The 22,185-nt window shown below is 47.1% G+C and overlaps 1 protein-coding gene and 1 non-coding gene across 3 annotated transcripts; one reads left to right on the top strand and one right to left on the bottom strand.

Moving 5' to 3' along the window:
- Positions 1 to 8,652: 8,652 nt before the first annotated feature.
- Positions 8,653 to 20,824, bottom strand: NUP50 (nucleoporin 50). 2 transcript variants are annotated; one of them, XM_011374966.2, is made up of 7 exons: positions 20,678 to 20,824; positions 18,730 to 18,813; positions 15,320 to 15,506; positions 13,680 to 14,342; positions 11,564 to 11,645; positions 10,080 to 10,198; positions 8,653 to 9,144 (listed from the first exon to the last, which is right to left on the bottom strand). In XM_011374966.2, the coding sequence occupies exons 1-7, from the start codon at positions 20,744 to 20,746 to the stop codon at positions 8,942 to 8,944; spliced, it is 1,407 nt and encodes a 468-aa protein (XP_011373268.1). In that variant the 5' UTR covers positions 20,747 to 20,824; the 3' UTR covers positions 8,653 to 8,941. The 2 variants fall into 2 exon arrangements, with proteins under 2 accessions (XP_011373268.1, XP_011373269.1); XM_011374967.2 differs by lacking the exon at positions 18,730 to 18,813 and having other exon boundaries at positions 20,678 to 20,776.
- LOC111729353 lies at positions 15,764 to 15,882 on the top strand. Its single transcript, XR_002776209.1, has one exon. It is a non-coding gene; the product is annotated as a 5S ribosomal RNA (ribosomal RNA).
- Positions 20,825 to 22,185: the final 1,361 nt, after the last annotated feature.

Raw genomic sequence — 22,185 nt, 5'->3', positions numbered from 1 at the left:
TTTTTCTTCAGGAACATTTTCTTCCCTGGTCGTCTGGAGTCCGAAGACTCCGGAACTCAGTTCTTAGGAGAAACACAGTCCTGATGTAGCTTCGTGGAGAGACGAGGTAGCCCCCACGTGCAGAAGCACAGAGGCTGTCCCTCTGTGCTGCGGGGAAGGGCTCCAGAAGGTTCCTCAGCTGGGGCCAGAAACTGGCCCAGCTCATGAGTCTTGGCCACGGCTGCCAGTCGGCCCTGGACAAAGCGTCAGGCTGCTCCCCTGTAAACCTAAATTCTGTCTGCCTCACGGGGGCTGAGGGCCAATTGCAGGAACGTGTGAAAAAGCTTGGCAGAACTTAGAAATGTGTGCAAACAGTGGGAATTAGATATCACACCTCATTTGTAAAGCGTGTGACAGATGCACACACTGGTTTGGCTGTTCTAGATCCAACACTTAGGTGGCACCTTGCGTGAGCAGGCACCACACTGAACATTTAGGATCTGTCACCCCCATCCTACAGTTGAGGACACAGCCAGAGAGGTTAGGCGAACTGCCCAGGATTGGACAGCAAGCAGTGAGGGCTGGAGTCCCACGCAGGCGTCTGGCCGCAGCTGGCACTGAGCCTAGGGCCTGAGCTGCTCAGCACGGGGCGTTTGGTGAAATCCGTCCTTGTCTTTAACTCTCCCTGGGGGCACTCCTGACGGTGAACTTAAAACACGCTCAGAGGTGATCGGTGACTAGGCAGAAAGCTGTGAACTCTGACGTTTGTTCAAAGTGACCAATGACAGTAACAAAATAACGGAATAACAAGTGACAGGACCAGAACCAGCGCCCCAACGTCCTGGTGGGTCCTGATGTTGAGCGCCCCAACGTCCTGGTGGGTCCTGATGTTGACACATTTTTACTTACTGTAAGGCCGTCTTCAATTTTTCTGGGAACAAGCCTGTCTCTTGAGTGATGCAGGGATGAGCGAAGCATGCATATGTTTCTTAAACAGGAATCGGAATTAAAGGGTAGTTTTACTTTGAAGAAACCTAGGTGTCACTTTTTAGGACTTTAATAGAGATTTTTTTTTAATTTTAAAGAGTTGTCATGGCCCCAGAGTGGTAGGTGATACATCACCCCCCAGCGACACCTTCAAGCCCCAGAAAGGTAGCCTCTAGTCTTACATCCTGGTGTCTTGCTCAAACTCCCAGTCACCTCTAAAAACAGCCAAGTCTCCTTATTTCAAAAGAAGAATATTATTTAAAATGCAAGTATCAGAGAAGTAGTCCAAGAGAACAAGCAAAACCACCCTGTAGCTCAGCCAGCTTGGAGGCCAGCGGGCTCCCAACGAGGCTGAGCACGTCACCGGGGAACGATTCGGCTTCTATGTGGCAGTAGAGACAGAAAGGTGTGTTTATAAAGTGACAGAAAGGTGTGTTTATAAAGTGACTTTCCCCCAAAGAATCTGGCTAGAATCAAGCCAGAATCTATTTTTGCCTTTTTAATCACAATTAGACCAGTTAGTAGACTTTTGAAAAATTACGTAATTTTTTTTTTTTTTCATTAAAAGACATTCCAGGGGGCAGTCCCTGTGCAGTTGGTATATTCTAATGACTTACTTTCGAAAGGTATATTTGACGTAGTCATAATACAGTGGTTTTAAATTACTGGTCAGAATTCTTTAAAGACTTCACATATCACAGATCTGCCAACTTTCTAATGAGGCTTCATAAGTTTCACTCATATTCTGTTCGGTTTTCCAGTTTAGCTAGAATTTAGTTTTATATTCGATTTTTAAAAAATCCAAATATCTTTGACATTACAAAGTTTAAGCTTCCTCTCCTCTATACCAGAAACTGGAATTACATCTCTTAAACATAGGCGCCCTGGTAGGACACAGACTCCGAGGTGTGAAAAGGCACCAGGTGCCCGCTGACATCTGGCCCCTGAGCGTGAACCAAGAAGCCTTCCGGGCAGGGCTGCTCCTCTGGCCCTCCTGGGAGGTGGCCTGGGGGCGTCACTGAGTGCTTGCTGGGGCTTCTTTTGCCCTTTTCACTGACTGACGTCCTCCTCAGTGGATCCTGTCCTGTCTCCGAGCCCCGGGAGCAGGTGACCCAGGAGAACTCCTTGGAACACCACAGAAGCCAAATCACTTGAAAACCAAGTGGCCTGGGGGTTGGTTCGGAGTCACATAGCAGCTAGAACCTCAGAAGTGGAGGAAGCCGCAGACCTGCCCACTGAAATAGTTGGCGTTTACAGTTTTCTATTACTCCCGAGGCGAGCAGGCACTTGTATCGTCCCAGTGCCAGTCCTTGGGCTCCATAGATCCCAAACCACAGCGATGCTCCAGGTCCTTGAGCGGCTGAGGCATCCAGTCTTTCTGGCCTTTGTTGTCCTTCTGGTCTCTTCGCAGAAGGTCGGGTGATTTAGATGTAAATAGTATCTTTTTTGGTTTCCAGATGAATTCTCTGAGAATATTTAAACCTGCAAAGGATACCCGTTGAGATTTTTCACTACTTTGAGGCATAACTAAAGTGATTTCTACAAAATCTATTTTAGCAAAAGCACCATGATGGCATACACTGACTATATTAGAATCAAATTGTCAGCGTTATTTCCATAAACAGCAGCAGCTTCTGGATTAACCACCTTCCACAGACGTAGAAATCATTTCTAAGCAGTATTTGTGGTTGGCTGTTAGCTCTGCTTTATGATTTTGCATTTCTATTGAAAGTTGATTTGCATGTTGAATATTACATTTCTGTTTCTTCCATGTGTTCCTCTAATAAATCTGTACTGGTTATTTATTTATTTATTTTTATCTCTAATAGGGTGTTTCAGATTAAATGCAGATATTACAGCAATGGATAACTTAGTGACTGAACCTTATTTTGCCCCCAAAGTTTTCTTAGACCGACAGAAACCACCCTTGCAGTCCTCGAGTCAGCAAGGAGGGTGGCGGCGCTGCTGGTGCTGAGTTTGCAAGATTAAAGCATCATTTTCAGCTTTAGCTCTCGGCCCCCAGTCTAGTAGTGGGGCCCTGCAGCTGTGCTGCCAGGTTTCCCCCAGCTTTTCCTAGCGAGCCCCTGAAAAAGCCCTGAGAAGCAGAACGATGGCTAGAGTGACAGCCAGCGGTCCCGCGTTCAGGTCTGGCAGGCTCCCGATAGGCCGCCCGGTCTCCTGGAAGATGGCGTGTGGGCTGTGGGCTCCTTGACTCACCCAGCTGATGTTGAGCGCGTCCCCCCATTTTCAGGCTGATGATGACGCCACCTGACCTATCACCGATTCCTCGCAGATGGAACCAGCCTCAGAGTCACAGCTCGGGCGATGGGCGTTTCCTTTCCATGGTCAAATGATGTCTATGTCACAGGGTGATGGGTGTAAGTAAGGCCTGAGACACTGTAGAAAGTGACAGACATGAGTGATAAAGAAAGGGGGGCGGGGTTCTGAGAGGAACACCTACACAAACCTGGAACTACAGTAAGAGACATCGGTGACCCCTTATGGAAATGGCGATTGCCGTCAGAAGCATCTGAGCCGAGGGGATTCAGCGTCACCAAGAGCAGAGTGCGGGACAGTTAGGGAGGCAGTTTTGTAGGGCAAAGGAACCACTTCCTTGCCATCCACATCACACCTCACTCTTGTTAAACGATTAGGAGGTCCTTTTATAACAGTCACCTGAGAAATATCTGCTATTTGGGGAGACAGTCTCTCCCCTAGAAGCTACCGATAACCTCAGTCCTATTTATGGCCTCCTCTGGAAGGCCCCATCGCCCTGCCAGTTCTTTTAATTCTGAGCAGCTGGACTTTTAGGAAGTGCTGCCACGCCCTAGCTTAGAAAACAATGTTGACTGGAAGGGAAAACCTTTGGGAATTCTGTACGGGGAGAGAGATGTAAAATAGTCTCTCCGACCACACCGTTCATTGTACATATACATGTCGAATGTGTAAACATGCAGTACTTTTGTGCTCGGTCGTTAAAATGACAACAGCTGGAAAATTCATATGAAGACAGGAAAATATTTGTTTGGGGGGATGATAAAAGTTGTCTTTTCTTTTGCTTACAGACTTGGCGTCTACATAAGCCGACAGGTGTTTCTTTCCTATATGTGGATTAAGGGTCTTTCATCTTGGAATCTGACTTTAATAAAACAATTAAATTGCTCAGTTTGAAATAACTATGGTTGTTAGTGAACTTTAATGATTATATTTTGAATAAACAATTTTGTTCGAATGATTTTGGCCAATTCCAGAAACCAGTGATGGTGAGTCCTTCCACGGGAACACATCTTCGGGTGGCCCACGGAAAGAGCTGCATCCAAACCCTGTTATCTAAACTGGGGCAGGGGTTTCTCAGCTGCGAAGTGGACTCACCACCTGCCTTCTGGGGGGCGGCGGGACTGAAGTGACGTCCACGCACAAACACTGGCACGGTCCCTGGCAACTTGGAAAATCATTGCTGTTTCCCGCCCTGCAGTGTGCCGAAAGTGTGTTTTGTGGGTTACCTTCAAACAGACGTCCTAATGGCGCTCAGAGGCAGCCCAGTGGTTCTCAAATCCCAGTGTGCGTCGGAATCACTCGGCAAAACCCAGGAGACGTTCTGGGGTTAGTGGCGGCGGACGCGTGACCGCGACGCGCTGATGTACACTTTAGAAGGGTGAACATTTTTCGTGGATTACATCTCAGTGAAAACCGAAATGGCCCGCGGGGCCCCAACCTGCGGTTCTGACTCAGCGGGTCGGTGGGGAGGGGCGTTCGCCTCCCTGGCAAGTCGCTAGGGGCAGCCACTGCCCCCAGGACCACCCTTGAGAACCGCCGCTCCAGCCAGACCACTCGGCTGGGCACGTGAAATAGGACCGGTGCGTGCCAGGTGTGGCCTTGCTCTTCGGATAGGACCCTCTTAGCGTCACTGTGAGTCTCCATGTTGTCAGTTCAGGAAAAATACTTTGATGGAGAAGGCAGGTAGTCTCTGCGACATTTTCTCTACCAGGAGACATCTTTTATAAGTGCTAGAATAATTCAGGAAACAAAAAAATAGGAACCTGACTCCAGTACTATACTTTACAATTTAACGTCTTAATAGTGATTTTTCTAAATCACTGGCAATTTAAAGTTATACGAACTCAAAATATATTTTTTTCTTGATCATTTTGATCCTTAGTTTTAAAATGTCCTTGAGAAGGATCACATTTTCGACTGACATGGGTCTGGACCCAGACTTCAGCTCTGTTTACTGCTCTGTAGGAAACTTAACCTGCCTACGCTCATTTCCTTGGAAAACTCACCAGAGCCCACGTCCCGGAGGTCTGCTGTGAAACATATAGAGCACCTTGTACAGGGCTTTACACCAGCGGTCCCCAACCTGGGTGGCACCAGGGCCCGGTGCTCCGATGAGGATCTAATGCCTGATGATCTGAGGCGGAGCCGAGGCGCTGATGCTGGCGCTGGGGAGCGGCTGCGGATACAGATGGAGCTTTCCTCGCCCGCCCACCTGCCGCTCGCCTGCTGTGCGACCCGGTTCCTGGCAGATCACAGACCGATACCGGTATGCAGCCCAGAGGCTGGGGACCCCAGCTTCCTACAGCAGCCAGTGAAAAATCTATTATTCCCTCTCTAATTGGTAAACACGAGTCCAACAGGGAAACGAACGTTTGGAAGCAGCCTCGCTGCACACCGGGGTCTGCTGCCCGCCCGGCTCCCTCCCCTCCAGGCGGAGGTGGTTCCGGAGGCTTCTGCAGGATTCTTCTCCCCTGGTCTGCTTGACTTGTACTAACGCCAGGTGCATCACAGAGAACACAAAAGTGTCAAACACTGTGATTTTGTTTACTTTCCATTTATTCACATTTATGGACTGTTACACTTCCTCAACGGGATCATTCAAAAACACAAAATGAGATTACATTGTCTGACAATTCAAGTATTTAAGTTTTAAAAAACAATTTCCTATTTAAAATAGAAAGCAAACAATTTATCTGTTTGATTGCTAAGAAGTTTCACATCTGCCTTGTATCAGACAGTCCCTCATCCTCACCGTGGTGGCCACGGGCCAAGGATACATGAGCAGCCTCGTGCTCGGCGTGCTGGCCTGTAAGACCAGTTTCACGGGCTCCCCGCTGTCACCCACCAGCACTGCAGGACAGCTCAGGTCCTACTTAGCAGTCTGTCTTCCAGAACGACGACGGACGCTCGGGACTTTGGGAGTGAGCCGCTCAGTTGACAAGGCCTTCAAGCGCACTGCACGCACATTTGACTGTCCCGAATAGAAGAATAACCGACAAATGCTCAAAAACAAACAACTTGTTTACCTTTAAAACGAAACCAAAAAAGCTTTCTCAGTCCAAATATCCTGAACTCTAATCATAAGGTAGAATATTCGATATTTTTTGGCATGCAGCATATCAAAAATATGACTTAGAATTGAAGTTGTAAAACAATCATCTTTATAAAGAAAACCCATAAACAGATTTGGCCTTCTATGGGAAACACAATCTAAACTTTAAAAACTGGACACACACTTTCAGTCTGTAATTTTAACAACGAAGATGGCACGACAGTCATTTTTGCCTACTGGGAATGCTCGAAAGGATGGGATGGACACACGCCAGTCTGCAAAAAGGCCACCGGGAGGCTCGGTGTTTGTCAAGATGCGACACCACCTGATTTAGAATGAAAGATACACACACCTCACTTTAGGCCACGTATATAATACACTTTATAGATTCTTACACCCAAAATGAAAATTTCAGTCTGCATTACTTTTTAAAGCCTCATTTCTAATGATTTGTTAAAAATTAAATCTAAACCCATGGGGCTGGGTTTAGACATTATTACACTGGGGAGAAAAGGTAAGCCCTCTGGGGCCCCGGGCGTGGGGTGCGGGGGTGGAGGGGCCTTCCCTCAGGCAACGTACAGGGGTAGAGTTTCCAGAAAAGTCCATGCACACTTAGGCTCTGTCATACTGATACATAATTAGAGACCAACAAGTTCCCAAAGTGTAAGAATGATTTAAAGAAAACATCACATTTTGAGTCCTGGTATATACATCACATTTTCCCTGTAATTTTCACTTTTACAGTGACAGTCTTAGCAGCAAGAATTTGCTGGGAATGTTAGGAGAAAAGCAAGCCACGCGCAGCCACTAATTTCGAAGATGTGAACTAGTTATAGGTCGTTCAAAGGTCGCCACCCATGACCTTTCTGTGCCATTTCTGCTGAACGTTCCGCTGCACGCGCAGAGGCCAACACGGTCACTAAAGCGCCACTGGCACCAGCGCGCCCCCAAGACGCCTGCCGGATCTGCCGCTCCAGGTGGGGCTGTGGAGCACGTGCGGCCACGCTTCACGCTGGAGCCTGTCCCCTCCTCCTTCACCCTTCCGACAGCTGCATAAACCCGATGGGAACGGGGCGGGGTCCGTATGAACGGAACACAATCGACCACTTGCTTAATTACCAATCATCTCTAACAAAAGTACACGAATCATCGCAATTCTAAAAAATGCCAAACCTGCCCCTTCCCTTCTCGCAAGGTCTCCGGATGCGCGGAGCGGCCCCGCCCACGAGGGCAGGCACGCCTCCCACACGCGCATCTATCTCAAGTCACACGCTAGGCCAGATGTTCCCCACTGGAATCCAACCAGATTAGGACAAGAATCTCATGATAAACGCTGGCCCAACAACCTTACCTCATGTAATTAAGTCAACACATCCAATCGTACAAGTTTCACCTCCCTTTACGTCTAAAAACTGTAGCTTTTCAAAATAGCGCCTACACGATCTAAGCCAGGCGGCCCCGTTCCTCTAAGTGAAGGTCAGCGCATGCAAGCGTGAGGCCGCGGCCACCGACTCAGCCTTTAAGCAAAGCCGTCTGGAGCCAGCATTAAATGACTCGAGAAGATTGGAAATGGCATTGAACATTAAAATGTATTTGCATCTATTCACGTGCCCACAGCGTTCTAAGAATGCGGGGCGAGGTGCCTACCAGCTGCGGGGAAGGGACATGGAGATTCTTGTGCAGACCGCAGCTCCCTCCCGAATGGACCTACTGAATAATCTCACTCTTGGAAAAGAAAATGGCAATTTCAGACCTCGACGCAGAGTATGCTGCTGTCTACGTTAAAGGCAACACGTACACACACTACTGTCACTGCCGTGACCTTATTGCATGTTTCCTGCTTAACTCAGGTGGCTCATGTGCAGTGAGAGCTCCTCTGACTTAAGAATCGTTCTGAGCTCCGCACAGTCCACCACGGCACAAACGTTCGCTCCCTTTCACAGTACGGTTTAGCTCTGACTTAACTTCCTTTTTTATAGGGTTTACTGTCCATGGTTTACAAACTAAAAGCTACCAAATTTGTGCTTTTAAAACTCATTCCTGGCCATTCCCTTCTCCCCTTTTTGTTATTAGGGGATACAGGAGTAACAGCACCTTGTGAATAAAACTACAAAACCAAAGAACAAGCTACTTGTTTCCTTTTAAAACGAGGAGGCAGTCCCCGAGGAGCCACGGCGCCGCGGCCCACGGGCGAACACCGCAGCTTCGCAGCGACACCTGGTCAAAGCAAGCAAAGACCATCTGGCACGCACGGCAGCGCGGTCCTCGGCGCGGCCCGCTTCCTCCGGACGCCCCCGCGGGGGCCTCGCCAACGCCACGGTCGGAAAAACCTTCTGGGAATCCGATCAGTACCCTGATTTCAGTCCGTTAAGAAATCACTTGTGGTTAGTTTAATAAATGAACATTAAAAATCTTCCAAAAAAAAAATCTTTCAAATGTATTTCACACGTTAGACAGCTCTCAGGGAGGGAGAATACAGTTTGACACTTAACATTAAAGGTTTTATTGGCCACATTAATCTTCCTCACAAAAGTCCTAACTTATCTAAAAGTTTTCAGAATGTTGAAGTAAGAAGAGAACTGACTGTTTTTTGGGGGGCGGGGGGGTGGAGCAGCAACTTGGCAACGGTCCCTCAGCGGCGTGAGCTCAGGCATCCTTTTTCTCCAGTAAAATTTTGTGCAATTCGTCCGCGTCCTCGCTTGTTTTCACCCGAATGAGCATGGTAACGGGGACGGTGGCGTTGTTCTCATCGACGGGAGGATTGGGGACGCAGACGATCAGCACGTTGTTCTTCCCCGTTCGGGTACACGGCATGTTGGGTGGGATCAGGACATTCAGCAAAATGTTGCCTGCAGTTAAAGACGCAAAAAGATACATCAACATCATCCAAACGTAACGGCCCCACAAAACGACAGCTTTAAGTGCTACCTTCAGCACTGAAGCAACCTACACTTCACTGATCAAAACTGGAAGCCACAGGAATGTCATGAACGCGGGCACCGGCTCCCTGACATCAATGTCGGCCTGGGTCCCCTTGGGAGGACCAAGAGGCAGGATCGGACTCCACCTCACTGTGGGGGGACCGCTGCCCGCCCGCATCTCCTGCCGGCAGCTCCCTGGCCCACCACGCTCACGGCCCGCAATCTCGTGGAGCCATTTGAACAAAGCAAGCATGCTCAGCTAAGAAACATCTGTCCCAGAGGCCGGCATGGCTCGCTGGGTCAGTGCTGTCACTTTGATGTTACCACAAATTAGTCAGGCCCACAGGAAAGAAAGAAGCCGCGGAGAAGCTTCCTTCTGCACCTAGCCTGGTGGGGCCCGCCACTTCCTCTCCGACTGGCCCGCCCCCTCCTCTTGGGGGATTATTTTAAGAATAAAGCCGGGGTGGGGGGGTGAGTGCTGTGTTAATGATTATTTGCCACATAAAAAGGATCCTTTAAGTGGTCGAGTAAGTCCTCTTGCGTGTTTGTTATTGAACCATTTAGTTTACCTAGAGCTTCTAAGTCAAGTCTCTAACACAAAACAACGTGAAGGCCATTTTGGTTGCTTCCTGGCTATAGCTTTTAACCACCTCCGTTTTCTCACACACTACTGCCCGGCCAGGACTCAGCTCAATCTAGAAATGATCAGTGAGCACAGGACGCGTTTGGCCTGAATGATCTTCCGTTCCAAAGACCACATCAATACACTGGAGAATCTCAAAGACTGAAGTCAGCAAGGTGAAGGCCCGTGTGCTTTGCATGCTACGTGATTATTACTTCGTGCCACAAAAAAAGGTACCCACCTAAGTTGGTGTCTGCCCGCACTAAAAGCTGTGTCTTCTGATTCACTGTGGGTTTTAAATGCAGAGTACCTACACCCTTTTCTTTAAACTCATTGTCTTTCTTGTAAAATAGTTTACACCTAGGGAGAAAAAATAGACACTCAATGACAAGTCAAGTCGCACTTTTCCGCCAATCACTGGTCACACCTGTGTGGGAGAATCCGCATTAAATGAGAGCAGAGGGAAGCTTCGGGGTAAACCTTTTACTGACCCGGGGTGGGTCGGGCACAAACCAGAATAAGGTAATCTGATCAGACATTCTAGAGCCCCTACCCCTACTTTTTAAAAACGATTAGACAGTGGGCCCTATGTAACTTTTAAAATAACACTTCCTGAAACCATCTTTTTTCGAGTCAGTCAAAGCCACGGCTAAACCACCCACAGCTGCCTGACCGGCTCCTGCACCACGCAGACTCAGCACACACTCGGCCCGCCATCCCTCCCCTTCTCTTATTATTTCTAAATTCCCTTCAGGACTTCAGTTTTTGATCTCCCTAGGCACTGAAATCCATCTGGAAAACACTCCCAAGCAAGGCCTGACTGACGACCGTGCAATGGAGCACTTCCCAGCCTCGCGTGTCATACTTCTCCTTAGGTCACAGACAAATCCAAACTCCTGCCCGCTCCTCTGATTTAGTCTAATTAAAAAAAAATATCAAGTCAGGGCCACTCCTTTACGTCATCTAATTAAATTTTAAAAACAGGCAAAATGAACTATTGACATCTTTTTAACGTTCTCGAAAGTAAACATTCAGAAATCCCATACGATGTGGCGATGTTATGAAAACTGCCGACTCATCAGTCTGGAATTTTTCTATTAGAGAAGCACATCTGGGGAAGCTTCTGAAATGGCAAAAAAACGTTTCTCAGTAAATATCTGTTTAAAAGTATTTCATTTCACCGAAATGAGGTAATTTGAAATTTCCCTCTGCTTCCTCTGAAAGCAGCAGCTCTCTCTCAAACACGGACAGCATGGCCGGCGTGGGACAGCGCTCGCCTCCCCGACGGAGAGGGTGCCGGCCTTGCAGGACACCAGCTACGAGGGCCAGCCGGGCCTCCGGCACGAGACCTCAGACACCTGCTGCTGAAGAGCAGGGGTCAGACCAAGCCCGAGCTCCCTGACGCGTGACTTTCTCTGTGACGGGCGGAGGGGACGAGAGCGGGCGGACAACTGAGAAGCAGCCCCGTCGGCAGCACTTTCAAAGCGGAAGAGCTAAGTGAGCAGAAAAGAGAAGGCTGTGCCCAGCGGGAAAGCTACAGAATCATTATTTAAAAAATAACCGGGCCAAGAATTCTCCCTTTCCCAGTTTGAAGGGCAGACACAGCCCGAGCAGAGGATGACGTGCTCGGTAAGTTCTGCGGGGACGAACCCCCACTATCCAGCCAGAAGCCCCTCCCTGACCTTCACAGCAAGCTCGCCAAGTGGACCCAGAACTGTCACTTACTTTTTGGAGTAAAAAGCATCTTCTTCTTTTACCTCAGTAACTACTACTTTGGGCGGCTCATCATTTTCCTCTTCGTCTCCACCTTTTTAAAAAAAACAACACCAACTCAGTAAGACTCGAACCAAGAGCTTGAACATGTGGTGAAAGAGGTCTGTTCCTGCCCCCCGCCTCGACCTAGAAACCCCACGTAAGCTGACTGAAGCGGAGAGCACACGTCAGACTGTGTGTGGGGGGGATGCACCCCCATCAGATTTCAATTATTTTGTGAAAAATAAGAATAATTTTTAATGGGACATTTCTTCTGAAACAAATATTAATTTGTAAAAAGTCTCAGAATGGAAAAAAAATATCCTTATGATTCAGTGCACATATAAACTTTTACAGGGAAAAAAATCAGTCGAGTGTAACAAAAGTGAATGCTGCCCCCCCCGCCCCGACTTCGTCTCGCCCCAGCCCGCTTCGTTCCCACGGCCTTCAGGCTGATGGCTTCTTGCACGTAGACATGTCAGTCATTACAGGAATCCTGCTGTGGCTTGAGGTTTACAAACCAGACCCTCACCAGAAAACTGCCTCCCCCAGGAGGTAAGGGAAGTGAGTGTTGTTTATTAAAGATCTGCGGGGACCTCGTGACCCGACTCTCATCAGCTAGGGCCAACGGCCTGAGTACACTCTTCCGGGGACCTTGCTGGTGCCCAGACGTCCACGGTCATCAGTCGCCCTTGCTCCTTCCTCTCACTCCGCCTCCCCTTGACTGGCCAGAACAACAAACACTTTCGCTCTGGCGCCCCATCCGCAGGAGAGGTCTGAGAGACGCTGCATTCGATGCCAACACTAATCCCCTTAAAGAGAAAGGCGGTTGCACAAAACTCCCTGAATTATGGAAAACAATTCTGATGCTCAAACGATTCAGGTCACAAAATTTAAAGTTGAAGAGAATGCTCTATAAGGCCATGGTTCCCAAACTGGTGTGCCGCAGAATCTCAGTTTTTTAAAACATAAAGATCTTGAGACTCCAGAGTTAGGCTCTCTAGGATGGGCCCAGGCATCTGAGATTTTAACAAGCTCTCCGAGTCTTCCCAAGGCATGCACTGTGACAAGCACACGAGAAGTATTGTGTGCTTTACTGAGGGGTGGGGCGTCTGGCAGAGGTGGACACTCAATTCAAATTCCACACCCTTCCACAAGCTGCGGCTTCCTGTCCCCGCTGTGACTGCCCTAGGACTAGGACGCTCTCCCTTTGTGCTATTTAGGGCAGAGAAAAAGTAAAAGAGATCGTCATTCTATGCTTCGCCCTGGAGGGCCCTGCCTGAGGATACACGCGAAGGCAGGGCAAGAAGGGACAGTATGCGAGTTTGGTTCCAGGTGGAAAAACACAGCCTTCAGGGCACCCTGGCGACCGCTGCTTCTTTCTCAAGGATCAATGGGGTTAACACCACCTGGGAGAGCTGCTTTCAACTGCCTCCGAGTCATCGGCACAGACACGATGTGCACACAGCCGCGGTGTGATCAGTATGATGCCGTGTGATCAGTATGACGGAACAACGCAGGGCGTGGAGGGGCTGGGGCCGAGGCCCGGGCCCTTGCCTGGCTCGGGGCACTGACGCTACATAGAGCAGACATTTCTGGAAAGGTGGCCGCAATCCAGACGTGTCTTAGAAAAACACTATTCGTTTGTTCCCCATGGCTATGAAAATTATAGCACTGCTTTGCCATGTGACCTCGTTGATTACCAGATCTCAACTACAAACAATTCTGTGGATGTCATGACAAACTTTTTCAATAAAACACATTTTTTCAAAATGTTAATTCACTTAATTCTTTTGTATGTGCAAAGCCATGTGTTTCAGAGTCACTGTGCCGGATGATTTCACGTTCTTAATTTTTACTTTTATATTCTTAATCCTTACAATAACCCCACAAAATAGGCCGCCTCCATTTTATGAAGGAAACTGAGACCCTAAGAGGCTCACTGACTCTGTCTAGGATCACACGCCTCGGAAATGATGGAGTCAGATGTGACCTCAGAGCCACCAAATCACAAGTCTAGACTACTTCCGGCAAACAAAAAATTTCCGCAAATGTAACACAGACCGACGAGGACAGACTTTATAGTTACCTTTGCAGTCATTACTGCCGCCACCTGCCTGGTTCTCCGACGTTTTAGCGGAAAATGGCGAAGAAACTGGTTTACTCTGGGTGATGTCTTTGCTAAACAAACCGGAGTTTCCAGAAGGAAATGAAAATCCAGTCAGGGGACCGGAGCTTAAAGGGCCCAAAACAGAGCTCTCGATTTTCTTGCCAAAGTTAAACGAAGCACTGGCTGCCCCCAGGCACGGCTCCGCTCTCGTTTCAGGCCCGGCCTCCATCTTTTCGGATGTTCCCTCAGCTTTGTTACCATGGAACAAAAATGCTGACTCTTGCTCTAATTTTGTTGAACCAAACAGGGAGGGAGCCTGCGTTTCAACGGCCGCGTCGCTAGGGCTGGTGTCGGAGCTACCGCTGCCACCGCCGCCATGCTGCTGCTCGATACCTGCCAGGTGCTTCTCGTAGTCCTTAAAGATGGGCGTCAGGTCGCAGAGCGGGTTCGTGTTCACGTGCTTCACTATCCAGTCCCGAACCGAGCAGTTCAAGGCGGCCAACTGCTTATGATAGGCGCTCGGGCGGTGGGCTGCATTCGAGGTGAGGCCTGAGGAGGAGGGCTGCTGGCTGTCGCCATTCGTTTTGGGATTTGGAATCGTTTTGTCCGCCAAGGAAGCAGGGCCATTTGCAACAACAGATCCTATAGGAAATTAAAGTTTTAATGATTTATTTAGAAGTTGAATCGACTAAATCAACTGGAGTTTCAGGCTACTCTTCATATTTTCTGCTTTTATTGTACCCATTTTTGTGACAGTTCAAGATGTGCCCGTCAAACATTTAGAATCTGCTTATCGCAAAAATGAAATCAAACTTTAAAAAACAGTATCTATTCTGTGTTTGCATTAATGATTCTAAGATCATCTGTTCCTTCAAAAGGATGCCCATTTCTCTCCGAACTATCAAAATGCTGTTCGTATAAAACTCAACAGCCAAGGCTGCAGCAATGAACATGTACTGAGGTAGTTAAAATCTTAACAGCGAGTACTTACTGTAACCAGATGAAACATCAGGCCTCGTGCAAGCGCACAGCGGACGCTGCTAGAATGAGCAACTGAGCGCCGCCCGGCCAGTCCAGGCCTTGGCAAGAACCAAAGACTTTAACCCGCGATCTCATTCTCTGCTGCCAATCCCAAGAGTTCCCGCCTAAATTCCCTCAGAACAGGCTCAGACAGTCAACACGTCCTGGGCAAAATAAATCGAGATCGGAGGACCCCAAGATTCCGGAAGGCGTGTGCCACGCAGAGTCCTTGGTACACATCCTAACGGGGGGACGGAAGGCAGAGGGTCCACTAAGAGCTTCCTCCTCTCCTTTGACCCTTCGGTCAGCTCTCGAGGGTCATTCTCATTTCACAGTGGAAGATCTGGAGGCTCAGAGGATAAGGCACTTTACCAAGGTCACAGGGCTGGTGACTGGCAGAGCTTAGAACAGAACCTACGTCCGTTCTGGCTCAAAAGCTTGTGTTTGTGCTCTGTAAAAAGCCACATTTCCCTAATTTCCACCCCTTTCATTACTACGGCTTTTGCTCATATCGTCCCAGGACCCAAGGGAAATATGAAGAAAGCACCTCTGCAAAGCTTTCAGGGGACCTGTGTGAGGAGGGAGGGGGACCAGCTTACCGAAGGTGACCTTGCTTTCGGGTGCAGCGCCTGCACTGGAGAAGGCAGAAGCGCTGGCCATGCTGGTCCCGTTGGACAGTCCCTCCAGAGGCTTTGCTCCAGCGCCAGCGCCAAATCCGGAAAACCCTCCTCCTCCGGAAGGGGCGACCAGACCTTTAAAGCCTTTGAAGGCCCCTCCACTATCCGACTGAAACGTAAAGAAAGAGCACACACTGGATAACTCTGCTTTACCTTGCCAAACAAGCAAGTGGCAATATCGTCTCGGCTAAATAGCACGTAGGATCCGTATGCAACCAGCATTAAAGGAAAACTGCCACCACGAGCAGAAACAAGAAACGAGACAGATTTTATTCATCATGACAGCTCTGCAAAGCAAAGCTGCCTTCCTGAAATAGCCAAGGATAGTCCTAACTTATAGTGAAATATACTTTAAAAATATATTTAGTCTATGGCCATGCCACCCTGAACAAGCCAGATCCCATCTGATCTCAGAAGCTAAGCAGGGTCGGGCCTGGTTAGTACTCGGATGGGAGACCACCTAGGAAGACCAGGTGCTGTAGGCGTAAAAAATAAAAACTAAGGGATTGTAAGCCGACAAGGTCCTTGCAATTTGCGGTCAACCAAGAGTTGCCTCGCCTAAAAAAAAATAAATACGTGTGTGTGTGTGTGTGTGTGTGTGTGTGTGTGTGTGTGTGTATATATATATATGTTTAATAAGATGTAAGAGAAAAAAAGTCTAACGCAATAAATTCACATACCCATCACTCAGCTTCAGAATTACAATGCAAAACACATTCTCAACACAACTAAACCCCAAATAAAATACTTTTCACATTTGACTACTCAAAGATGGTTTGCCTAAAGTTGTAGAAACATCCAACTAGGTTAACTAAAAGGATTTTACCCACTTACCTATAATTTCCTAAGAAATTCTGTAGCTTTCTACCTTCTTGCAGCCTATAGAAACTTTGGAAGTTGAGTCTCAAATTTAAACTTTCCGTTAGTGGCGAAATTCAAAGGCAACATTTTATTCTCCCGTTTTCTTGCTGCTTTCCTTGTTAGCAAGGTCTCTAGCAGACCGCTTCTGCAGCTGCTAGCTTTCTCAGCTCTAACCTGAGATGCTCTGGAACCACTCGGTATTCCTTAGGAAATTCTAAAGCTGCCCTCTGTCCCTGGGGACCTGTGGAGTTGACAGTGCTTCGCTAAAGTCACACCGACAGCTCTTGAGATCTTTCTTCATTCAGAGTGGCGGTTACACCACAGGTGGACCTGCTTCTCAGACCAAAGAACCAAGGGAGGCTCTAGGAAATATTCTCAAAAATGCATCATGGAAAATACGCTTCAGAACGTCCAAGAGAGCACACCAACCTTCAGTTCCCACGCCAATGAGTGATGATCACGACCTCACGAAAAAGATTACACCGGAACCTCTTTATTTTCTAAAGATGCCAGTCAGCCTAGTATCACCGTTTTCAAAAACCAAAAAAAGTTTCAATCATATCTGAAGAATTTCAGATGGTTACGGACCACTGATATAAACTTATGGCCAAAAAATTAGGCAAAGAATGCAAAGTCTGAACTCGCGTGAGTTTTAATACACGTAATAAATACAGTTTATGTTCTGATGCTCTAAATTCGATTTGTGATGATTCAAAATCCAAAATACATCAAACTGTTATTTTGTAACAGTGATTCACGGACAAACTGTAAAGCTGAAAGTGGCCTTCAGAGCCTGTTATTTTGCACGAAATTTACAAGCCACATGGTATGTACAGCTATTTTGGAAATTACTGAATAGTAAATCGGCTCTAGGATCAAGACGAAAACTCAAGAGCCACTGGTTTTAAACAAAAGGAATGAGAAACATCCAGAAAGATGAGTTACAAGCTGAATGAGAAGATCTCCGCTTGGGATCCGCAGAAACGGAAACTTCCCCGCGTCCTCCAATCGCGCTCCCTTGTTTTACTTTTCCCCATGGCTCTTATGAAGAAAAATGTTGTATATCTGAGTGTCTCTTCCACCATCAGGATGCAAGTGCCACGAGGCAGGAATATACTGGCTTGTTTTTACCCACCAACGTATCCCCAGTGCCTAGCTGATCTGCTGAATCAATGAACAAATACACTATATGGGAAAAGCTACACTTCAGCATTTCAGTGGATGATACGACGTTTAATTTCTCTCACATACAAGTTCTGATGGAAACTGTGACGCTGAAAGTTACAGCTAAAATCATATGCGGATTCCACATATCCACACACACTTCCTGTCCTTGAACAGCCCGAGGCCTCCCCCACCTCCTTCCCTGGCTGAGTCTGGCTCGGGTCTGCACTGTGTCTACGCCATCACCCTCAAGCACCCGACGGCCGGGCCAGCCCTCCCTGAGACTGTCTGCCTTTGGATTCATTCCTCACCATGCTCCCCCAGGGCTTCAATGTCCTCACGGCTGAACTCGTCTGCAGGGGCTCAGAGCTGCACCCACCTCTCACCCCAACTCCTGTTCTGAGTAGCCCGACCTGTACACTTAGTGGGCTTCGAGAGAACGTCACACCACTGGCCCCTAGAGTACATTTCCAAAACTAAACCAATCAGTTCCTTCCCAGTTAAGTTGCTCCCCCATATTTTCTCCATGAAAGAGCCATCAAACATCACCTGCCTCAAAACCTACATCCAACTGAGTCTCAAGAATGAAATTAGACTTGAAAGGAACTTGGACTAGAAAAAAAGCTGAACAGAGCTACCACAGGATGTGCAGTTGTATAGGTTTATTCCAAAGCCGCCGCCCAGGACATTCCAACAGGCTTCTCTCCTGCCTGACAACCGATGTCCAGCCCACCGAGGCAGCACCCACGTTTCTGGATTGTATCTGACGGCTGAGGACGGTAATGGGAAGAGCTGTTAAATGAGGAGTGATCGCTGAATACTGACCAAATGATCTCGATTCACGAGTTGTAACTCATCTTCTACCCTTCGGAACATAGGGAGGAAGCATTTTAATTCACCACACCGTGGATGTGTGAAATGCTCCCATGAAAGGACTTTGCCACCCACAGCCGATCCCAGGGAGGGGCCGGGCGACCACCTCTCACATTTCCCCTTCCTGCTGCTGCCTGACATGCACTTCTCTTGCCCTCTGTATGGCTACCCTCGTTTTCTCTCTTCGTGCTGTCACTTGACTCTAATGTGTCTCTATCCGGCTCTTATTTGGGCATTTGGGTACGCTCCCTTTAGGGCAGAGATCTCAGCTGTATTTATTTCTCTCTCCCCCACGGTCTACGCCAAGCCCCTTCGCGAGTGGAGTCGGCACTGTGATACACGTTTATTGATCTGATTGCTCCGGGAGGTAGAAACGCTCTGCGACTCAGAAATCAAATCAGTGTTTATACCAGAAGCTGTAAGAAAACACTCACTTCAAATCCAACATTCCTACGCTTTGCTTTCTTTATGGCTCTATTCTTCAAGACTTCCTCACTGGCCACTGAGAATGTCCCCACCTGCAGGAGTATACAAATTAAACAGCAGTAAGGTAAGGCCAAAAAGGAGAGAAAATGCTGAATGGGAGAGCTAGACCAGGCAAACTTATCTAATATCTGCTGATTTTAAAATACTGTTAATACTCGTAAGACAAATTATGGCAAGGACACGTTAAAATAAAAGTTTATGTCTATTATCTATCTTGTGAATTCCGATGCTGGTTAGGCGAGTCATCAACCTTCCAGAATCTACAAATCCAAGATCTGGATCACAGCCCGCAGGGAAGAGTGCACGCACAAACGCTTTGACAAGACTAAGTCGAAGCTTTGGTGCAAAACTATTCCGCACAAAGTCTTTAAACGTTTCAAAGATGTTCAAAGACATTAATAAAACAGAATAAAAGTTCTGTTTTATTAACAAAAGCAAAATCTATTCTCCAAAAGCTGAAAGGTGCCTTAAAGATCATGAATAGTTGGGAGTGGAGCCAGTTCTGAAAGCCAGGTGCCCAAATCTAGTAGCTTAACGGCTATAGTTCTCGAAAATAAAATTTATACTTATGAAACATACACACATTGTTTTTAAGAGCCCTTCCCATCTGCCCATCATTCAAAAGACCACAGAGGCACCTGGGATTCCAGGTGACTGCCAGAAAACACCCGCAGTGCGCTAAGGGACCGCGTCTGCGGTCGGGGATCCGCTGAAGAGCTGGGCTTTCCTTCACGCCTTCTTTTACCCTGTACGACTGGCACAGAAAATAGTTTCTGCGAAAAGTTCTCATCTACAGTAATTTCAGAAAATGTTAAACTTAAAGAGATCTCTACATCCAGAGGGACCATTTTGTTACATTTGCCTAAATTAAATGGAATGTCCTTCCACACTCATTCGTGAGACTATCCAGATGGGAATATTCCCACAACATTTTAATGTCACGGCAAAGCATTAGATGGTCTTGATCTTACAAGGTCTGGAATGTAGCTGTGTGTTAAGACCTGGAAAAAACTCGGTCACCAAAGATTTGGTTAAAAATCACCAAGTCAGTTAGAAGGGCTGAAAGCTGTCAAAATGTTAACATTAACATGCTCGTGACTTTGATCTTCCTAAACCTATCAGTGCATAGATTTGTGACAGAAAACACAGCAGTACTAGGGATAGACTCAGAAGAAGGAAGATAGTCTAAGGATGAGCTTGCAAACACCTGCAGATCCTTGAAAACATTTTCTCCCTCGCCACTATTCCATTAACTGACAGGGCTGACTTGGATAGATCTCGGTGAACTGGCCTGGGAGCGCCGAGGTGCTGATGAGCCGCAAGAAACGCAACTGACTCCTACTCCTTATAAGAGAAAAATTAAAAGATCTCAGGGAAGACCATTTTTATTTTGCTAAGAAAGAATCTAGGTTAACCTAAATTCTACTCCTATTAATGGCATGGCTGGGGGGATGGGGGGTGCCGGGTATGAAATAAAGCTGGCCTCCAAGGAGCATCAGAGCATGGAAGGCGACCTCAGCCTTCTAAAATCAGGGCGTGGCAGGCCAAGCCGGTGGTGGAGGACCACTCTTCAAGTTCAAGGGCTGGTGCTAAGTTCACGACTGGATCGCTTACTCACCCTTCGGTCTTGACAAAAACCACGGATGTGGAATGCTGTAAGCACACGAAGTCAGGAGATGGGTGCTTGTACAAAGGAGGGAGTGTTTCAGGAATAAGGGCTGGTGAAGGGCACACCCAAATGTCATTAATCGATGTCCGTACTACGTACCAGTCCTAAAAAACCAGACTCTTTCCTGTTCCGGACAGTCTTAAAAAAGGCTTTTCAATGTTATCACCAAGTTTTCACGAGGAACCCCGAAATGAATTTAAATTGAGAAGCAGTAGGAAACTTTTTACCTCTTCTGCTTCGTCTTCTTGATCCCAATTCCTATCTGTCAATTCCTTCTCGGCAATTCTTTTGGCCATTTTTTCGAACCTAAAAGTAAAAAAGTTAGAGGTAAAAACTTTGTTTTTCTAGAAAAGACATCGTCTTATAAAGAATTTTTACAATTCACTCTAGCATGAAATGAGCTGGAGACATTCCCGATACCAGTGAGAACTGCTTTGATGAGAACTTTACAACCGTGTTCTTAGGCTCCCAGTTTCAAATCCAACAAAGGTTATGCGAGGAGGCAGGGCAGGTCTTCCAAGGCACGCCAGCACGCCTTCTGAACGACACTACCCCGACTCTACTTCAAGAATATTAATATGAAACCTCGGTTGAGATCTTTGAAATCTGAAATCTTAAGTAGTCTAGATAATTAAAAAGTGCTTAACTTATTCTATGAAAATTCCTTATAGTCTCGCTATAGATAAAACACTATTAATATTCAAAATTCTCTATAAATGATCCAGTAAAGAAGTTCATTTTCGGGTAAGAATTTTGACAAGGTATGGATAATATCTACGGTGTTGATAGAAACATTTCCCAAGACCGAACATTTTATTAGCCCGAACTGTATATTGCTAAGATAGACAGCATTTAAAAGTTCAGAATGTAATTCATATTGATATGTTAACATCCTGAGAACGTACAACTCTTCAAAAATCAGCCATGAGCTCAACTCGTCTACCGCCACGGCAATACTGGGAAGGGTGGGAGGCGGATCTGACAGAGAACACAGTACCCATCCAAACAGGGTACTTGTATCCATCTCTTAAAATCTGCATGTTGTTCTCTGATTCTAACATCAGATCCTTTGCAATAAAAACAAAATCAATCAGTGGAGAGCTGTACTGTGAGTGCTGAGCTGGCTTCTTCCCTAACTCGTCCCTTGAATGGACCGAAAAAACCTCTATTTTCTGTGCCGCCCCCCTTGTCCAGGAATTCATTTGTTTAGGGCTCCTGAAACTCGCCCAGACGGTTTCTTACAGTCTTTCTTCACCTTCCTTTGCCCTCAACACGACCCACCAGAGAATGTTCTTGGAACCTCAGGGGCGTTAAGATACAAACTTATACATCCCTGTTGCCTTTCAGTATCCACAGAATAAAATTCAAACTCTGACTTTCCAAAATCCTCCCCAATCGGACACCCTGTAATTACACAGGGGTTTTTCAGCATTTAATAATATCCCAATAAATCTTTGAATCCTCTTTTTTTAACGTCTTCCCGCAAACACTCGGTCAAGGTTTTTCAATCTTTGTAACTCAAACAAGAGCAACGTACATTTAGACGTAATTCCTTACTGAACTTGATCGAACTGTTGAGAAACTGGGTTCTGGCATGCAATTCTGTGGGCCGTTTTCCTGTTCCGTAACTAATACTTCCACCAGAGGGCAGAAGAGGTGAGAAGTCAAAATAGTCATTTTTGCTGTTAACTATTAACTTAAGAACTTAAGCTATTAACTGGCAAAAATGGGAGGC

Source organism: Pteropus vampyrus, unplaced genomic scaffold (assembly GCF_000151845.1).
Source record: "Pteropus vampyrus isolate Shadow unplaced genomic scaffold, Pvam_2.0 Scaffold257, whole genome shotgun sequence".
NCBI lineage: Eukaryota > Metazoa > Chordata > Mammalia > Chiroptera > Pteropodidae > Pteropus > Pteropus vampyrus.
The sequence above is the reverse complement of the archived record's forward strand: the minus strand, read 5'-3'. Positions and strand labels throughout refer to the sequence as shown.

What these genes read in the sequence shown, in the direction of transcription:
- NUP50 (XM_011374966.2), bottom strand. Translation starts at nt 20,746, where the DNA reads ATGGCCAAAAGAATTGCCGAGAAGGAATTGACAGATAGGAATTGGGAT. An exon ending in GTAGGAATGTTGGATTTGAA is followed by an intron (nt 15,507 to 18,729) that starts GTGAGTGTTTTC and finishes TTTACGTTTCAG; the next exon opens with TCGGATAGTGGAGGGGCCTT. An exon ending in CGGCAGTAATGACTGCAAAG is followed by an intron (nt 11,646 to 13,679) that starts GTAACTATAAAG and finishes TTTTTTAAAAAG; the next exon opens with GTGGAGACGAAGAGGAAAAT.